Raw genomic sequence first — 21,240 nt, 5'->3', positions numbered from 1 at the left:
AACAGGTGAACTAATAAGGGGATATGTACCTTCTTAATTACATGAAGTTTTAATTTTCCTCGTGAATGAATAATGTTCTTGATTGTTGTAAAGTATTGTGTAATAATCTGATGGAATTGATTTATTTTATGTAGACTTTAGGGATTTATTTTAATATTTATTTAGTTTTTGTAACTGCTAGAAAATTGTAAAAGCCTATGAATTTATTAAATTATCATGCGTATTCACGCTGGAAATATCAAAACTTTTCCAGATGGTTATTCAGAGTGGAGAGGTCCCAAGTGTCTTACAGCAGCTGTGTAATTTGCCTTGGCAGTACTTCAGTGAGCCTCGCCTCACCGCTGTTCTCTTCCCAACTCTGCTTGCTTGTTGCTTAGATAATCCTGATAACATGGTGATATTGCAGCAGGAAATGAGCTTCCAGGTTAGTAAAGAAAGGTTTTTACTCATCACATATTTATAATTTTGATTTTCTTTCTTTTAATATCATGGTGTTTACCGTCTATGTATCAGTCAGTTATTGATTGTTAACCCTTTTACCCCCAAGCTATTTGGAACTTTCCAACCCTTAACCCCCAAGCATTTTTTTTTCAAGCACATTTTGCAATATATATTTTTTAAATTGCTCTAACAGCCTTAATTCTCATCATAGAGAGGTCAGGTTGGTCTCATTCTTTTGGAAAATGCATGAAGTTTCTCATAAAGTTATGAAAAATAAGCAAAAAAAAAAATGTAAATAGCAGTTTTTTGCAAGGACGTACCAGTACGTCCATGGGGGTAAAGGGATGAGTTTTGTGAAACGTACCAGTACTTCCATTGAGGGTAAAAGGGTTATCATGATTTCCATGCACTGATATTTCCATCTTCTTTATGTTTACTTTCTTTCAACGATTTTGATCCCTGTATTTTGAAAGAATGTTTAAAAGTTTTTTCTTTTTCAGTATAACAGATATAGCATTTAGCCAGTCTTTCAGCAAATTATAATTTGAAGATTAAGTATTTTAAATTTATTTCTGGTAGGTCCTTGAAGACTTCCTGCACAATGGACAAGCATCAGATAAACCTCTTGTGTCTATACTTCAGAGGACTCATGTTCAAGGCTAATATGTATGGCAGTTGATTTATCTCTTCCTGCAGTCTAGCCTAACTGATAAGGTATTTAGGAGACTAAATGATGTTGAATCTCATCATGTTTTTGTATTAAATAACTAACTATTGTGTTAATAGTTAACATTTAGCATTTGACAAGATGTATATGAAAGATGTGTTAATGTTTATCAAGTCACTTCATGCTAGTAATTTGTGGGGTTAGTTGTGTTGACTATGTTAGTCATTACCATTGTAGCAATATTTGAGCTGTTATTGGAAAAGGATTTATTATCCTTGCTTAATGAGAATTTTACATACTTGAAGAACTTAGTGTAAATTTTCATCATATACAGTGATGGTGATTAGTGTATAAGATTGAAATGCTATATGCTTTGCAGTATCTATTATGTGATAAGAATGAGTTGACATGAAAGGTCATTTAGGCATAGTTTAAATACCTGTGACTGCCAGTTACATCCTAAATTCCATTGAGGAATCCTTAGGGAGCCAGGGCATCAAGCTTATTTATTTCTACGAGCCTCCTATGATGTTCATATTGTTTTCGTAACCAAAAGCTTGTTATGACGTTACCCCTTAAAAATGGAAACAACTCCTGTTTTCTTTCTTAATATACTAATGCATTTAGAGAAGTAATGAGACCTACCAGCGACTAACAACAATGACATGCTGTGAATGTCGTATCTCTTTTTCAGTTTAAATGTTGACTTTGTTCAGCATAAACAAGTGCACCAGATAGTCCGGGTTTTTGTTTGTACCATATATTATTTCTTTTAGTGGCTTAAAGATGTTTCTCCCAGCTTTGTAAGCAGTTGCTGCACAATTTTGCAAAGGAATTGCTTTTGGGGGATCATGGTCCGCATTCTCTTTGAAATCATTTCAACTTTGAGACTGAGGAAGCAATAAGATATGGGCAGGATCTTATTGTTTTTAAACACTGGTATTTTTCATTGATTGTCTAGAGGCATTGTCATATTGGAAAGAAAGATAACATATTTTTTTTTTTTCATTTTGAAGCGGGTAATATCAACACTCCAAGTTTCCTGAGATCAAAGCAATTTGAACATCAGGTTAGTAGAGAAATAAAAAAAATTTCCAATTTCCATTTTTTATGGATATTCAGTTGACTTCCATATTGCCTCTCCCAGAATAAGCTAAGAATTCAGTTTATTTATCTAAAATTTATTACACCACAATTTTCTAGTCATTCCATTAAATAAAAGAGGATGGGAAGTCGGGAAGAAATAAAATTGATATATGAATTATCAAACCTTAATATTGTATGCACTGTATGAATGAAAAATTTAGAAAATTTTTAATATCAGCATAAAGCTACAGCTTATCAAGATTTTCTTTATGCTTAAGTTGAGAATCTCTGAGAATTGATAAAGATTTATGTTTTGCAGTTAATTTTGTACAGTATAAGATCTTTATTTGGATTTTTTTGTCATATACTTTTATATAAAATTTTAAAAGTATGTAAGGGTTTGTTTTGGGTTTATACGTCAAATTGTGTCCTGTCTGGGCTGTATCTCTAAAGTATAAACAATCATACAAATATTGAGATTAAAAAAGACTGTAAAATTTAGTTTTCATATCATTTTATTGCATTGTTGGGATTAGGGAAAGAATACCTTCACTAAAGTTTGTAATTTTCAGCAGTATAGGAGTTACTTTTAGAGAAGCACTTAAAAGTTACTTTTCAAAAATATTCAATGTTCAGCAAATCAGATATTCTTTTCATGAAGCTATATGAAACTAGTATATCTTTTAAAATGTGCTTTAATTCTTACTCATTGGGCATTGAAGGAAAAGCAGACGTTAGTAAAGAAGCTAATGCTCTACTGTCTTGAGTAATTCAAGAGTAAAAATTTGCACTGACAATTGTGATGTTGCTGAAGTCCATTGTAATGAAGTTAAATTTTTTGGAATAGAAACTCACCTTAGCAAATTTTAATATTTAAACCAACAGTAAGTTGGTGTCAGTCATCAATACAAAATTATTGATCTAGAATTTTTGTAAAGGATGCAGTAAAACATTGAAAACACATCAAATTTATGCAAATAACCCAAATTTAGTTAAGAGTCAATGACAAGCATGTGACACAAATCTCATTCCAATATTTTCAGTTTATGCAATTATGCAGTTTATGAAACTAATTTCATTGGTGATATGTTGTTATAGTGCGTTCCCTTACCAGGGTTATTTCCATCACAAACTAGTAAATGATGTTTTGGGTGTATTCATGACCTGTACCTTATGATTTATTGCTATGCTGCAGTATTGATACATAAGTAATAGCAAGATACACAGCTTTTGTTATTAATGGTAGAGAATAATTATGTGATGGTTCAATGGTGGATGAAAAATTGTATTTTTCCATAATTTAGATGTGAAAAGAAATATAATCTGACTGATATTCTCAGCAAAAGCAAATGTTTTCCCATGCTAATATAAAAGATTCTTACCAGCTTCAATTTTAATTTTTCAAAAAAAAAAAAAAAAAAATGCTCACTGTTTTGAATTCAAAAGTACGTATGCAGAAAATGCAGCATTATTTTTTATTTACAGTATATCAATTTTGAATTTTCTATCAGGGGGAGGAATTTGGCAAAATTTTAGCTGCAAAAACAGAACCTCCTAATGTGAAATGCTTCCCAAAAATATCCACTATTTCCCTTAAGTAGACCTCTTGAGTGGGGTAATCTCAGTTTTTCTTTTCTTCAATTCCATTCATCCAATGAAGTCTCCAAGTGTAAATTTGTAAACACTTCTTTGTTCTGCCTGGATTTCCTCGGTTGTGTTAAAGGAATAGCCCTTCAACCATAATTTCATCTATATAAATAGGAAAGTCAATGGGGGAAAGGTTATTTGGCTAAGTACAATAGTTACAGAGTGAAACCAATCTGTGTTGTTTTTGTTTTTATGCATATCCAACCCTTTCATCCTTTAGAATAAGGAAAATCATTGGAGTGGAAATCTGCTGAAATTGTTAATGAGGTACTGTAATTGATAGCAGGTTGTGTGTGGGGGTGCGTAGCCTCCCCACCCGCCTATCAAAGACTTCACTTTTGTCTTCTACCGCAATGATTACAGACATACTGTGGGATCACTTGGATGTCAGTCTTCTCTACTTCCATTCAGCCTGTTACATAAGCTGATAATGCCAGGCCTCAGGATGACTTGGTTGCTCCTAGATGGTCACATGGGTGGGGAATGATTCACGATCTGTCAGAACTTATGAAGAACTACCCCTGGACTATCGGGAAAGGATCCTCATCTTCTGTCTGGCTGAAGCTTCTGAAAGTACCCAACATCTCGTACCTGAGTGTCAGCGTCTCATCCTGAGCACTGGAAGAACCAAGAAAGAGTTGTTGTAGTAAGGTCTTTTTGAAACTGCGTGAGACTTTTAGAGTTTATGCTTCGACCTCTGAGGGGTTGAGGTACCAGCTTGACGTAGAGCTCACGAAATCATGTATCATTCCACTAAAACTATGAAAAATCTGCAGTCATACAGGTATTGAAGTTTGGATATGCCAAGCAACCTTCTGCACTCTTAAGGGACTATACCCACAAGTCCTTCTATATTTTTGGGCCTGTGGTGGCAGCTCTGTAATTATGTAGGCAGCCCACTTCCCTTAAAAGATATGAAACAACTTGCCCTTGGTAACGTGTTCGATGTAAGTGTGAAGGATGGGTAGAATGACTGGCTCTTCTCCTTCCCTTTGCTTGGGGATGAAGCTTTTGTATCTTTATACTATGGATTCGACATTGGTGCTGGTAATCTATATTTCTGAGTACCATTCTTATTAGACTGGATCACTAAGATGTATTTCTCCCTCATCCTCCCTTTAGAAAGGGTAAGATGGTGGAATGAATACCTATACTTTGGATCTTAGGTCAGGTATTTCATTTCAGACTGCATATTCTCTTTGGATGAGAAGATTTCTTCATCAACCAAGTACTGGCCAGGCCTTATCAGCCTACTCATCCCTATAAGGGGCTGATAGGAGATTGTAGGAGTCATCTCCCTCATCCATTAATGATTTCAACAGCCTTTCCAGTCCACTGAAGACATTCCATATTTTAAAGGACTTGGGTTTCTATAACCAGGAAAAATAAGAATTACTTTTAGAATTTGTTATTTTTAAGAAAAAACTGCCAAAGAATGAGAAATGTAGGTACGTTTGCTTTAAACAAGTTTCCTAAATTTAAGGAATCTAACATCTAGGAAAATGGCTTCAAGAATCATGTGATTAATTTTCAGAAAGATATGGATATTTTTCTTCACCCTCCCCCAGTTGGCTTTCAGACCTAATATCACTTTTATGATGATATTTATAAATAAGTGAAATTCCTATTATAATGTCTTGCTTTTCATCACTTCCTTTAGCAAGATTGCAATGCCTTAAATGGAGAAATTTTTTTCCCGTATTCATAAAAAATCTTTATTTTGACTACCAGCCTTTTTTTTAATTTTCTCACTTTTGATAATATTGTATAGTTACCACATGAAAATTATGAAAAGAAATCTGTTGACCCTTTGCCTTCCCATAGTCTAGTTTGTGGAGAGATTTGATAATTTGCACATATCATTTTTAAAATCCTATATGCCATCTTTAGGAATGCGTGTTCTTTGTGCAGCTTACATTTTCATGTGAAATCTTGGAACTAGATCTTTTTTTTTTGCAATCTCATTCATATCTATAATTTCTGTCCTCGTCTTCCCTTTACAAAGGGATTGTATCAGAAACCCGCATTATGTAGTCAGATATCTATGATTGTTCATTTATTCTAGTTTATTTTTTATGGTATCATGGATTGATGTATTTCTGAATGAGTAATTTCATCCATATTTCCTTCATCATCTTCATTTGTTTTGCATGGCTGTGTGTTGTATATGAGTCATGTTTTTCAATTCTTTCTATGAAAATAGATACAGTACAAACTTTTTTTTATTTTCTGATTTTATTGATTGGGGGAATTAACTAATTTTTTTCTATAGAACAGTATAACTTTAACTGTATCCTCATCCGTATATTGGTACTTGTTTATTGTCAAGTGTCTGCACACAATATGTGTAAACAGTTTTATTGTTTGTTTGAGAATGTTGCCTTAGTTTTCAATCTGTAACAAAAGTAAATATACTTCCAGCAAGAGCAGAACATTATGAGTTGTTTATTGATTTTTACTTTGCAAAAAGATGCATATATAAGTTCCCATATCTTAAGAGGGTTCAAGATAAAGTAAATCCTTGAAGCTGTATGAAATACTGTGCAGGGAAAATATGGCTATTAAAAAGGATTTGGTATGTTGCTAGGATTATATACATCAAGGGTCAATGGTATGTCTTGAGTTTGCTAAACAAAGTTTTCTACCTTTGGAGTTCTGCCAGTGACTGAATTCTCTTTGTTCAGGATGCATGCATAAACTATACAGTGAGTGAAAAAGTAAAGTAAATGAATTGCAGTGAAATATTAAAAATAATAAAATGTTGCACTGGTGCTATTCTTCTTTCAAAATGAAGATCATATCAATGCTAAATGTTTAGTGCACCCTTAGAAAACCAGAAAAGCATATCCGCACTGCACGTTTAAGGAACATAAGATGCAAAATAGTACTCAAGTGATTGATGGATTTTAAAAATTTTATTTTGACATGGTGAGACATTTTTTTTTAATGTACAGTATTAAAACAAATAGAACATGAGACTTAAATGGAATTTTATCTAATTTATGCAAAGAAGTATAAAAAGTATGCTATTCAATTATTTTTTCAAATATTTTTGCTGGAAACATCATTTAGGAAAGTCCAACTAGAATTAATTTATGTATAACATGATTTCTGGTGATTCTTTAGAGATAAAAGTTGTAGAATAAAGTAGATACTAATAAAACTTACTAGTTTTGTTCATTTAGAATTATAAGAATCCTTACAGCCATGTAAAATCATTTTTTTCCTAAAATCGTGTATTCAAGTAAGGATTTTATTTCTAATTCTGTAAAGAAGATATTTAATGAGGAATGTCTCCCAAATTAGCATTAGTAATGTGTTTCCTTTTTCTTCATTATTTGTTACAGTGTTAATCCCAACTTTCTTGTTACCACTTGTTCAGTGTTGTCTCATTGAATGCTCTCAGAGTTTTATACTGTAAAGAGATGATTTGTCCCTGTGTTTGTTTTTCATCTCACGGCTTTTATATCATCATCATCATCATCTCCTACGGCTATTGTCACAAGAGGAGAAGCAGCTTTTATATACATAATTGAAATTACATTAACCCTTAAATCTTTAGTAGGTTTCATAGCTGACAGGAACTTTAAAAGATGTAATACTACTTTGAAAAAGTTAGGCATCATTACCTTAGTTTTGCATCAGCCTTAATGTATTGCTTACGTCCTTATTTTATTATTCATCCTTTAACTTCCATTTATGTTTTTATATTTTGGAGTAAATGTGATAAGTTCATAATTTTGCATAATCCATGATAGATAGGAAAACACCTGTAGGATTGGTGATTGGTATAACTATTTTGAAATGAGCCGGAAGCACACCGGCAGGATTGGCGATTAGTATGACTATTTTAAAGTGAAGGTTGATTGCTGCCTCAGTGGTGTTGATTTTATAGGAAACCTTTTCTGTGGTTCTTATAATTTTCTTTTCATCATTACTGCATTTTGCTAATTATTGTGTATGTCTAATCAAACGTGGATATATAAAGTTGTGCAATCAACGCTGCTTCTTTACTACACATAGTATAAATGAATACAGATATAATCTAGTCATAATCAGGTTTTTTTCAAGTTGTTACAATGTTTATAACAGTAATAATAATACTCTATTCATCATCAAGCTAGATTGAATACTAAAGGTAAGAGTTGAGAATCGGCTATTCATACGAAGTTTGTGATAGATCTTGGTAAGAAGGAGGGTCCAGGTTTCGTGGGCTCAGAAGGTTGTTTCACGATTGGTCAGGACGGGAGTCCAGCCAATTGAGCTGTCATAATCTTCGTTAATTACCAGGCCAATCCTAACAAGTACTTTCTACGCCCACGAAACCTATCCCCTCCCCCCCAACCAAGACCTTCCATGAACTTCATATAAATAGCTGATTCATCAGCTCTCACCTTTAATATTCCATCTAGCATGATAATGGACAGAGTGTTATTCTTACTGTTTGAAACAATGTAACAACTTGGAAAAATGCCAGTATGACAAGATTATATATGTGCTCATATTGTGTAACAAAGAAGCAGCGTTGATTGCACAACTATACAGTATGTATCCACCTACGATGAGATACGCACAATAACTAGCAAAATGCAGTAATGATGAAAAGAAAATTATAAGAACTATAGAAAAGATTTTCTATAAAATTGATGCCAATGAGGCACCAATCACCTTTAATAATACTTGTTTAAAAGAGCGTCTTCTCCCGAACTATTTTAAAATGAATCAGATTTTTCGGTAATTATGCATAGTTATCAATATCAGATAAGATTTTATCACATTCAACCAGGCTTGTGGTACTCATGCATTTTTACATACATATACCAAGGCACTTCCCCCAATTTTGGGGGTTAGCCGACATCAAACAAATGAAACAAAAAAGGGGACCCCTCCTCTCTACGTTCCTCCCAGCCTGGCAAGGGACTCAACCGAGTTTGACTGGTACTGCTAGGGTGCCACAGCCCACCCTCTCCCATTATCCACCACAGATGAAGCTTCATAACACTGAATCCCCTACTGCTGCTACCTTCGCGGTCATCCAAGGCACCGGAGGAAGCAGCAGGGCCTACCAGAACTGCATCACAATCCCTCACCATTCATTCCTATTTCTACCACGCTCTCTTGCCTCTCGCACATCTATCCCCCTATCACCCAGAGCTTTCTTCATTCCATCCATCCACCCAAACCTTGGCTTTCCACTTGTACTTCTCCCATCAACTCTTGCATTCATCACCTTCTTTAGCAGACAGCCATTTTCCATTCTCTCAAGATAGCCAAACCACCTCAACACATTCATATCCACTCTAGCTGCTAACTCATTTCTTACGCCCGTTCTCACTCTCACTTCTTTGTTCCTAACCCTATCTACTTGAGAAACACCAGCCATACTTCTTATACACTTCATCTCAAACACATTCAATTTGTCTCTCCGTCACTTTCATTCCCCACAACTCCGATCCATACATCACAGTTGGTACAATCACTTTCTCATATAGAACTCTCTTTACATTCATGCCCAACCCTCTATTTTTTACTACTCCCTCAACTGCCTCCAACACTTTGCATCCTTTATTCACTCCCTGACGTACATCTGCTTCCACTCCACCATTTGCTGCAATGACAGACCCCAAGTACTTAAACTGATCCATCTCCTCAAGTAACTCTCCATTCAACATGACATTCAACCTCGCACCACCTTCCCTTCCCGTATATTTCATAAGCTTACTCTTACTCACTTTAACTCAACTTCCTTCTCTCACACACCCTTCCAAATTCTGTCGCTAATCGGCCAAGCTTCTCTTCCTCATCTGCAACCAGTACAGTGCATTTTTACCAAGAATTAAAGTATGTAAGAGAGCCACATTTTGGTATTTACTACATGGTCATCTATTTTTTTTTTTTTTTTTATCTATTCTCAATAATTTTATAATTTCAATCTGGTCACTTGTGTTTATTTTTTTTAATGCCTGTACTGTATATATTTTCATCTATATTATTATCTACTCTTGTTTTTTTTTTTTTTCATTTGACCATTTTTTTATGAGCAAGTTTTAGTTGTTGGCCTTTTAGATTTGTTTCATGCAAACGAAAGCAAATTTACAAAAAGTAAGACAATAAGGAGGAAAATAATAATAGAGGTTTTGTAATAATTACACTACTGTTTACTTATATCTACTGTATTCAAATTAGTGTTGGCTCATTAGGAATCATGGGGACTTTAATTTTTATGTAGTCTAAAACTTGATTGATAAATTGGCATTTGTTATAGACAGAGTAATAATTCCGATATTTTTCTTATAGTGTGTTTCATGTACTGAATTTGTGTATGGACTTTAATAATTCTTCCAAAAATCATTATCTTCATGCAATTACTTGCATTCCTTTATTTTATTGCAAGGTGAGCTTCCCTCCTCCTAGCCGTATTATAAACAAGTTAAAGTGTGCCACTCAATTCATTTGTTGACATAATGAGCATTTCAACATAACAGTTTAGGGTAATGTAAGGCAATGAAATTTAGGGAAATGGATATTACATTTTTCAAAGGTTTTGATGTGCTCCATGTCATTATCATAGTGGGAATTTATACTAAAAGTTAACAGTTATATCATTACCAGAGAAGCCTTGGAATTTTAAACTCTGTAATGTTTTGGCTTAAAATTTAATTTATTCACATATGTAAATAGTGCATGTAATTATTGAAAGGGATTAGATCTTAGCAATAAAACAAGTTTTCCGTTGCTTACGCAGCTTAGAATGGGCATTAAATTTAAAGATTTTATAAGAAATTTAATGGTGTACCACCTTTGGGGAAACAGTGGCCAGTATTAGTATTGGGCTGAATGTAAAAGAAAGCAGCAAGGAAATAGAAAATAATTAGAGTACTTTACTCACTTTTTTCTTACTTCTTTATATAAGTAATATATTTGCTCCCATCGTATTTCTTTAATTAACACTGATAACTTTTAAAAGCTCTTCATTGTATACAGTAATACTGTAATTGTTTTATTCTGAAGTTTGCTAGTGTTTTCCTTTTTATAAATATCTTTCATTTCTTTACTTTGATAATATCTATTTTCTTATATGACCACTATATTTTTGGCTGAACACCCAAGCCAGGCAGCAATTTACCAAAGTAAGATGTAGTGATTTTTTGGGTGTTTACTGAGATAAAGATAGAATTCTTTGTGTATGTTAATACAAAGCTGATAGGTAATAGGCTAAATGGGCATTCACCATTTATATCTATTGTCATATACATGTATGGCCCTCAGTAACATAGGATTTCACACATAAATTTTGTGGCATTTATAATTGTGTTAAAGTTTTGTACTGGTTTATTTCTCTTCTCTATTTTCTTTGATTTTGTCTGGGTACAAATTCCAGCTTTAATTTAAATGGTTGCAGCTTCTTAGATGTGATTGTAATCTTCATATGTATTTCTTCTGTGCTGTTAAAGGTTGTAGTGAAATGTAACATTTCTCAATCATGATAAAGAAATATGTAACAGCTCCTCACCTATCCTCCTCCTTAGATTCCTAGACTGGGTTAATTCTTTTTGGGGTGCAGATATATATGGTTATCTACGGATACGTCCCTGATTATACACGATATCTTAGGATAGTAGTTCCAGGGGTTAGAACCTCGTGATACCTGATGGTAATTCTCTTGTAATATCACTCACAGAAATATTATACAGTAGGAAGTTGCCCAAAGGAATTTCCATCAGGACGACATGGCTATCTCACCCAAAAATAGATTTTTCCTACGTCAAAATCCGTTTTAAATATGGACTTCCATGTGTGTGAGAAGTATATCCTTCATAATTGTGTAGCTTTAATTTAGTTTATCAAAAAATAATTGCTTAAACTATATAGGGTACGTGTTTTCAGTAACTCCATGGGTCCCATTAAATTAAGCAAGGTGTAATTTAAAACATGATTGGCCAAAGCCTTTTTTGATCCATTGTCCCCCAAAATATAGTGCGTTATTGTCTTCTACCACATGAGAATAAATATATTCAAAATTTTCTATTACTAAAGGTTACAGCCAAAACTCGATACTAGGCATAACTGGTATTCATTGGATTAAATAAAATATCCTTATTGATGCATACTAATACCAGTGGATATTGATTCAGAAGATAGAAAATAAATCTGTAGGGTAAGTTTTCTTTTTATTACTAAGATAGAAGTCTTTGGAAATGCTGAAGTTAATTGTATGGTTTTAGTCATAACCCTACAACTCCTACTATTACTGTTCATTATCATTATCATCATTAAGGGTTGTGGTGAGCTGGTGGTAGTGTCCTTGCTTAGTGATTGCTAGACTGGGGTTAGTCCCGCTTAGACTCGTCAAGTTCCTCTGGTCGCTGCAACCTCACCATCCTTGTGAGCTAAGGATGGTTGGTTTGGGAGAGCCTATAGGTCTATCTACTGATACATCAGCAGCCATTGCCTGGCCCTCCTTGGTCCTAGCTTGGATGGGTGCTGAACATATGTAATATGGTCAGTCTCTAGGGCATTGTCCTGCTTGATAGGGCAGTATCACTGTCCCATGCCTCTATTATTCATGAACAGCCTTTAAACCTTTACTGTTATATTGTTTTTACAGTTATGTATAAATTATTTTTTGAAAAGCCAAAAGAGTAACTAACATGGAACAGTGATCTTCAGAATACAATATTCTTTTGTAATAAGAAATCCAAAAATAAATTTAAAAACTACTTTTAATATGCTATTATATTAAGAGCTAAAAAGGAAAGTTTATCTATATTTGCATTTGTAATGTATTTATTTGAATTTAATTTTAAAAACTTTATTAGGTGTCAGGTGCCATCTTTATCCACAACTAAGTTTCCAGTTATCTTCAATCCCTCCATTTTTCTTATTTCACTTTGTTACAGATTGTTTTTCTTGTCCTTTCTCTTACGTAAATGCTTTTTTTTAACCTAAATGTGATTAATTTATTTGGCTCCTTGTACTTCATTCTCACATCCAGAAAGAAAACTTATTAAAATGGCTATTTGAAATACAGTACTGTACCCCTATCTTTATATAAAAGGACTGATTTTTCCTTATTGTAGCTATTGAGTGCATCATCCTCTTCCTATTGCAGAATTCAAACTGACAGAAAATGTTCTGTGGTGAAGAGAACATTAGTAGTTTCTACACAATCTTTCCAATTATATTTACAGCTTGAAAATTTCAATCAAAATTTAAAATTGATAACAAAGTCTATGGTTTTATAGTGGAACATATTGTGATGAAAATATTAATGGAATTGGTAACACAAATAACAAATAGCAATGAGAATGGGTTCATAATTTATGAAGATTAACATGTTTATTATGGTGAATGAGTTATTTGGCTACAAATTAGTACCTACAAGATTAAACTTCAGTCTGTGATTACGTGCAGATATAGTGATGGTGCCATAAAAGATTGCGACCCCAAGGAACCTTTACTCAGATGTGAAAAGTAATGCAAAAGTCTAAACGACATTGCACTGGTTTTTAGTTTTATCGTTACTTAAATATTATGCATTTTTTAAAAATCTTCACTGCTTTTCTGGTTGAAAATAACTTTCCATTCAGTTGAGTTTTGCATAGCACATAATATTAATTTTTGTTGCATTAATTGTGGTTGTTCATCCAGTTTTGAAATAAAAATTCAGTAATGAACCGTACCAGCCAGTGTAAGCGAGTGTTGGTGTGAGATATTGTGTGCTCTAGAAAAATATATATCTGAAGCTCTTTCAATAATATTTTTGCATAAATATTTTATACTGTACTTTGTACTGGTATTCTCATTATTCTTAACAATGTGAAATATATCTGATGTATAGATAAATAGTTATGTTGAAGGATTTTCCAGATTGTTTTAATTTTCTTACAGTGTAGAGTTTAATGAAATATTGAAAGTTTTATAGTAAATATGCTTAGAAACTGGGCAAGAGTATACATTTCATCTGTCTTTATGGGCAGTAGGGCAACTCTCGGCTTGTGATGGAGATCTGTTCCTATGTACTGGTGTAAGTCAAATTTCAACGGAAGTCGGAACGCACCTAAATACTGTACTTGACGTAAGCACTGATGTTAACATCTATGCCAATGCAGTATAGTAACGTCATAACCTAGGACATAAAAAAACACTTGTAAGATATGGAAACAGTACTAGGAATAGTAAAAACCTGGAGGCATAAATATACCAAAGATTGTTACAAAACAGTAGAAAAAAATACAACTCCTTACCTTTACTCCTGTTGTTTGTTAGCACTATCTTTCCGCTTAAATTACCATTAGGCACACTAGATTACGCCGCTGACTATTCTTCCAAATAAAGAGCTAACAATATTTTCATCTCAATGATGAGACCAATATGCTACTTCGTCTTCACTGTCAAATTTTTAATTTACGGGTTCTCTCACTTGATCAAGGATATGATCTTTTTCCTTGATAATTGTAGCGATGCTAATTATTGTCAGCGTTTCACATTTCTCTTTCCATTAGCGTTTCACATTTTTCTGTCCATACCTCGATCTTTTTTCTTTTCATTACCTTCATCGCCTGCCTTAACGCTTGGCAGCCATGATGAAGAGCCAAATAAATACGGAGGAAACGACAATCAATAATGGCTTATGCACAAGCACAGAGGCAACATCAAGCCAGAATGGCACACCAACACTAACTGAGGGACGCTCGGATGCTGTTTTATTCACTCGGGCAGTGCATTACTGTACAGTACTCTGTTTTTTTTCCCCCCCCCCAAAATGGTTATTGGTCCATAGCACTTGCACGGACTAGTTCAGCTGTCTGTAACGACATAAGCGGTACTGTACGAAACACACTTTCTTTATAATCTTTGGGAAATGCGTTGTATCCATGAATGTCATAAGATGAGACCATTATAAACCAAGAACCTGCTGTCCAGCATTTTTTTCTTTACTAACAGTATGATATATAATTTTGTAATATTCTTTTACAGTATTAATCTAGAGTGTTTTGTCTATGTTATGATCAAGGATATGTAATGCTGGTTAGATGCCTCAATATCAAGTTACCCAAAAGCTCAAAAAACCATGTCAGTATAAACATTAAAGTAAACAGCTCCATCTTACAAATACCTTTTGAAAGGCTATGGCAAATTCTGCCATTTTTCTCATTTTTATCAAAGCATGTATATGTTGTTGTTGGGGACCTTATGTGCTTTTACAAAAATGTTAGCCAGAACATCAGAGTATCAGGTAATTCTGCAAGTTGTGAAATTTATGTATTGTAATTGATTCAGAATTATAACTTAGAATTTGTTATGCCTTTTTCTTTTGTTAATATTCATAAATTTCTTTATTCACCCTTTTGAAATACAGCACTGTGGTCAGTAAAACATGGATATTAGTTAGTTTCCAAGCAAATTACTGTAAGGTAAAGTATTCATATGTGAGCAAAAATGTTATAGAATTGTAAAGTGGAAAATACTAACACATACTTGGAGCAGGTATCTTTACTTTTTCTTGTCTTATGCAGAATTTTTTTTATTCTTCTGGTTTATGAATACTCCCTAAAATACATAGCTTTATCAAACCAGTCATAGATTTAGTCTTTACATATATTGTAAATATATAGTGTACATTTATTGTTTTTGTATTTCTTTTTATCCTAAGTGTGAGATACAGGTTTATTTTAGTTATGTTTCATAGAATTTGCTGTTTGCCATATTGCATTGCATAGCTTGAGCTTTTAAAAAAAAGCCTAATTGATCTATTAATTAAGATTGTGAATTTTTAAGTATCAAGGTATTAGATGAACAGGAAACTTCATCCAAGTATATCATGTCATTATTCCCAAAGTAATGATATGTCACTTCACTTCAAAGCTTCCTTGAAATGGAATTGAATATAGTAAATACACCTATAAAGGAATTTAATGTACTTTTGTATTTATATAGAAGTGAAGAAAATTCCAGGCATTCCAATGGTTTATTCGCATTTTACGTGATTTTATCAATTTTTGTTCTTTTGAAAAAATAACATTTATATCTAAGCTACTTTTAAAGTTTTTAGTGCTATATTTATGATCATAATGCTAAAATGTTTTTAAGATCATTGTATGAAAGAAAACCTTTAAAATAAAGGACTGAGTGTGATATATATTTCTAAAGCTTGCGTATGGTTCCAGAATTTGTAAATCATTCTCGAGATTCAGTGTCTTTAAAAAACGATTATAGAATGCTCTTTGATTTTTGTTTGATAATAGGAAATTTAAATAAATCTGGTAAGGGTAGCTTATAATTGAGTTGTTTTTCATGCATTCCATTGTTAGTTCTTACTGCTACTGTATGCAAGTGTGATTTGTTCATAAGTTTTTTATTTATTGTTCCACAAGTTATTTCCCTCCCTGGAGAGAGAGCTTTACTGTGTATGTGTGAGAGGCTGTCTAAAAGGCTATTTGAATGATTAGTGTTAAATTTGTCATATTTCCAGCTCTCTACCGATTCATTTCGTATCAAGCAGTATGGAAACTTTTGAAAAGTATATACTGTTGACAATATGTTGTTTATTTTGTTGAATTTACCATTGTCTTGTACCTTTAAGAAAATTTCTAAATGCTCTGTAGTATTTGTGTTTTTTCCAGATTCATATTTTAGTTAAGTCACTCATGCATTACAGAATTGTTATTGTTAGTGTTAATTTTCATAAATTCATATATATGGGACCTCAGGATTATTGCCAGTGTAAATTCCATATAGAGTAGAGTAATATATTAATTTAAAAAAGAAGAGCCACGTACAGTACTGTACAGTATTTGGTTTTTCAACATTTCCGTATTTGTTTACTTTCTTTAAACCAAACCAATGTGGTAACAAACAATTTCTTATTCAGTTGAATTTTCCTGTACAAGTTCTTTTAAGATTTTGTGCAAAAGTGTTGTTGTAAATTAGAATAAATAAAAGTTGGTCCAGTTGTGTATGTTCCTTTTACCATCGAGATTCAGGGAAGCTGTAATCCTTGAAACCTCCACTCCATTTGCCTTAATAATTATTGCATTATTTCATAAATAGTGGAGTGGTGGTAACATGCACAATTGCTATTGGCTATTTCTGTAGCTTTGGAAAGTTTTTCTCAAGGTAGCGCGATTGAGAATTTACTCAATAGATTTTTTTTCATTGTCAAGGTAAAACTTAAATCAGATACAGTATAGTAGTACCTCGGTTTACGATTGATTGAATATGAGCAAATTGGTTTACGAGCATTGTATCAGTATGTGTATTTTTTGTAGACTAGCATGCAATGGGCTGAAAACAATCGCGCAGTACCCACACAGTTGCAAATATCTCTTTCCCCTGCTTACTCAAACCTTAACTCTTTCACTGTGAGCAGTACTTTTACCAGTATCATCTACTGCATAGTTATCATGCAGGCATCTTTGGAAGTGTTCTTTGTAAAGTTGTGACCGCACGTTCTTTATAGAATTGTGATTGCTATTGTTCACCATCATGTAAACAGTACAGTACATTATCCTGACAGATTAAGAAATATGGTGAGGAGGAGATAATTACTGTACTGGTGTAAAAAGAAATCGTAAAGAAGTATGAACAGCGTACACGTGTGGCAGTTATGGCTAAAGTGTACAATATAACAATATCTGTGATTTGTACAATCCTGAAGAAAGAAGAAGAAATCAAAGCAATTGATGTGAAGGAGTGGTGACATTGACAAAACAACAGCCACGTGTTCGTGATAATGTTAAAAAGTTCCTGCTCATCTGGATCGACGAGAAGCAGTTAGCAGGAGGTACAATTACCAAGAACGTTATTTGTGATAAAGCAAAGGTATTGTGTGCTGACCTTTTGAAAACTGAGCCAGGTACATCAGGAGACTGAAAAAGGTGAGTCATAGTTTTGTGCGACATGGTAAAGATGCAAGCTCCAATGTCAGGCAGCAGAGGTATTTTATGTAGAGTTTACAAAGTTCATGGATTGTGTCTTTCATCCTGCGGCAGCAAGTACTGTACTGTACTGTATTCAACTGGAACAAGACTGGTCTTTTTTTGGAAGATGTCCAGGAGAACCTTCATTATTGCAGAAGAATAGGTTATCCCCAGCGACACATTGTTTAACCCTGCTGTTCTGTGCTAATACTGGCATTGATTGCAAAATCAAACTTCTTCTGGTGTATCACTCCGAGAATCCACTAGCCTTGAAATGTGCAAGGTGCAGAAGAAGCAACTGAACGAACATTATGTGGAAATCAAACAGCAAGGCATGAGTAACTCACATTTTGTTTGTGGAATGGAGCAATGAAGCCCTAGGTTAAAAAGTACCACAAAGAGAACCTCCCACTCTAAGCCTTGTTGCTTATGGTCAATGCTCTTGGCTAATCCTCCAACCATTGAAGACGACCTAATAGAGGAGTTATAATTCATTAGAACAGAAGTTCCTGCTACCCAACACCATTCCAGTACTCCAAACCATTGATCACCGGGTGAACTCAAATTTCAAAAACCTTTACACGGCAGAATTCCAGCGACACTTCAAGGCCACCAAAGGTACTAACCTCACGTTCTCTGACTTGTAAGGAAACTGTGGCCTAAATATGTTGCAAAACATGATTTTGAGGGGTTTGAGCCCCTACAGGAGGGGTCAATTGACGATAAAATTGTGTCCTTGGGCAAGACAAAGGAGTTTGAGGTGGACAACGACGACTTCTTGTGGAACATAGCAAGCAGCTTATGACCCAGGAACTGGTGGAGTTGCATAAGGAGCAGCAACAAGAGGTTGTGGAGGAGATTTCATCTAAGGAGCTGGATGGACAGAGTGACAAACTTCTCGATTCAAGGGAAATGTACGAAACCCTTCAAAATTTTGTAGAAACCCATCACCAAGATAGGGCTTTGGCAGGGAAAGCAGCAAATCTATTTGGGAACAATGCAATGTCATATTTTCATACAATTTTAAGGAATAGATAAAAGCAGTCGTCTGTAGATAGGTTCCTCGTGAAAGTTGAACGTAAGAGTGTAAAAAAAAAAAACAACAAAGTGTCCAAAAGCCGTGAATTAAATTATTCAGTTAGTGATAGAGTAAACATCATTTAAAAGAGAGAACTCCTGATATTTTACCAGAAGATCTCATGGAGAAAGATTCCTCATCCAAGCAGTAATCCCCCCTCCTCCTCCTCTCTTGTCCTCCTCTCAAGTCCCCCTCTCTCGTCCCCCCTCTCATCAGCCACAACTCCTTAAAGGTAAAGTATGAATTAATTTTTCAATATATTTATATATTTTATTGTGAATTATTAATTTGGAGTCATTTCTGATGTTGGCATTATAATTTGTTCCCTAATTACATTACAACCCTTAAAAAATGAGTGTATGTGTGTATTCATGGATGTCTGGAACACACGAGTGTATTTCCATTATTTCATATAAGAAAAATTTTGGTTATGAAAATTTTAAGTTGGTAGCGAGCTCCAAGAATGACTAAGACTCATAAACCGAGCTACTACTGTACTGTATATAAACAAATCTTGGTGATTTTTTTTTTAATATCTTAAAACTTGTCAGGCTATAGAACCACAGTAGTGGTCTTTAGGTGTGAATTGTGTTTGTTAATGTAAGGGTATATGTTGAAGTACTCATCATTCTACCTTCTGTAATGAAGTGACCTTAAAAGTGACTGCTTATGTAAAAGTTTCCTGTATGTTACAAAATGTTTTGTCTTGCTTTGCAGTAGGTTTTGTCTTGATACACAGTCTTTTGTATTTCTTGTATTAGAAGTTTACAAGATACTAACATTGTGATAGGCAGTTGAGACTTACATGGTTTAATCAAATTTTGTCTTTTATTATCCTTTGAATGTTATATTGTATTTTTAAATATTTAACTTAGCCGGTGAATATATAGCTGCAACTCTGTTGCTCGACAGACAAAAAAACTGTACAAAAAACTCGCCAGCGATCGCTATACAGGTAGCGGGTGTGCCCATCAGCGCCAACTGTCGGCCAGATACCAAACTCCATGTAAACAAAGACTCAATTTTCTCTCTGTCGACGTGTCGACAAGACGTACTTTACTCGCTGTTGAAACCTGGAGTTTTTCCCATCATCTTTGGTGAAGTACTATATTCTGGTTTTGAGCTTTCGCTGTGCAGGGTTTTTCTTCAAATAAATCCTTGAACTCTTTTTTGTATCGGATTCATTGTTGATGACTTAGATCGCTTTTTGGAATTTTCCCTTGACCAATTCAAAATGGCTGACCTTTCACAAGTTCCCAAGTTTAGAAAATGCAATGCTAGGGACTGTTCTAGGCGTCTTCCGAAGGCTTCTCTCGACCCTCACACTGTTTGCTCCAATTGTCGGGGTAAAACCTGTCAATTGGAAGATCGGTGTGAGGAATGCGTGGGCCTTTCGGAATTCGATTTTATCGAATTTGAAAAGTACACACGCAGGCTAGAGAGAGATAGAATTAGGAGAAGTTCTTCTAGGTCGATAGATTTTTCCTCTCCTCATGCCCCACAACCTATTCCTTCCCCTGTAGTGGTTGTTCCTAACCCCCCTCCTAGCACTCAGGAACCATCGATGGCTGACATGATGCGTGCTATCCATGCCCTGGGGGAGAGAGTTGAGTCCCTTGCAAGTGACCGCAATCAACTCATGGCGGATGTTAAGGAGCTAAAGTGCCAAAGTGCCGCGGGAAGTGATAAAGTGCCAAGTGAAAGTGTTGTGAACAGTGTTGCGCTTGAGGGTTCGTCTGTTCGTGCCTGTCGTCCTCCTAGTCCGGGACCTCTTGCAAGCTCCCAAGCCCAGGGGAGAAGCAATGTCGTACGACGCATGGGTTCGAGAGGCCTTGATCAACGAACAGACGTTCCCTCCATGGTATCAGGCGTATCTCCCCAAGATCGCCCCTACCTACGTAAGACGAGAGAGCCCGTTTTTACCTCGTCGTCTGAAGGTGTTTCTCGTAAGAAACTTTGGACCAAGGTCTCACGACCTTTAAAGCGTAAGTCGGTCCCTTCAGGACAAGTCCAACGTCCCGGCTGTAGCCACTGGGTCAGTTCGGACTCGTTGCCGTCATCAGATGACTGCTCACTGCCTAAGAGAGGCAAAGCGGTACCGCTTCAGTCGCTAACCCCGTCTGTTGCCGCACCTGCTGCCGTAGACCCTAAATGGGCTTTGCTGCAAGACATGCAGTCCAAGCTTACGTCCTTGATGCAGGACTTTCATGCGGAGAAGGTTGCTGCTGAACCTTCTGGCCAACAACCTTCCAAGCGAACGGTTGTGCGTCCTGTTGATGCTGAGGTAACCTTCTCGCGTCTACCAGTTGAGGTGGTTCCTCCACCGATGCGACCCAGTGTGGGTTGCCAGCCGCACGTTGACGTTAAGCGACGCTCGGAGGTGGTTGTTGACGTTCAGG

General features: G+C 35.0%; 1 protein-coding gene across 3 annotated transcripts in view; it reads left to right on the top strand.

Moving 5' to 3' along the window:
• ssp3 (short spindle 3) overlaps nt 1-8,358 on the top strand; it is a 177,572-nt gene extending 169,214 nt beyond the window's left edge. For 2 of the 3 annotated variants that reach the window (XM_068388742.1, XM_068388741.1), the window contains 2 exons: nt 254-424; nt 1,021-8,356. In XM_068388742.1, coding sequence (XP_068244843.1) covers nt 254-424; nt 1,021-1,104 — 255 coding nt within the window. In that variant the 3' untranslated portion in view covers nt 1,105-8,356. Of the gene's footprint in view, nt 1-253; nt 425-1,020 lie in introns of all 3 variants that reach the window. The other variant, XM_068388744.1, reaches the window with a different exon arrangement.
• The last annotated feature ends 12,882 nt before the right edge of the window (nt 8,359-21,240 follow it).

Source organism: Palaemon carinicauda, chromosome 15 (assembly GCF_036898095.1).
Source record: "Palaemon carinicauda isolate YSFRI2023 chromosome 15, ASM3689809v2, whole genome shotgun sequence".
NCBI classification, from domain to species: Eukaryota; Metazoa; Arthropoda; class Malacostraca; order Decapoda; family Palaemonidae; genus Palaemon; species Palaemon carinicauda.
The sequence above is the reverse complement of the archived record's forward strand: the minus strand, read 5'-3'. Positions and strand labels throughout refer to the sequence as shown.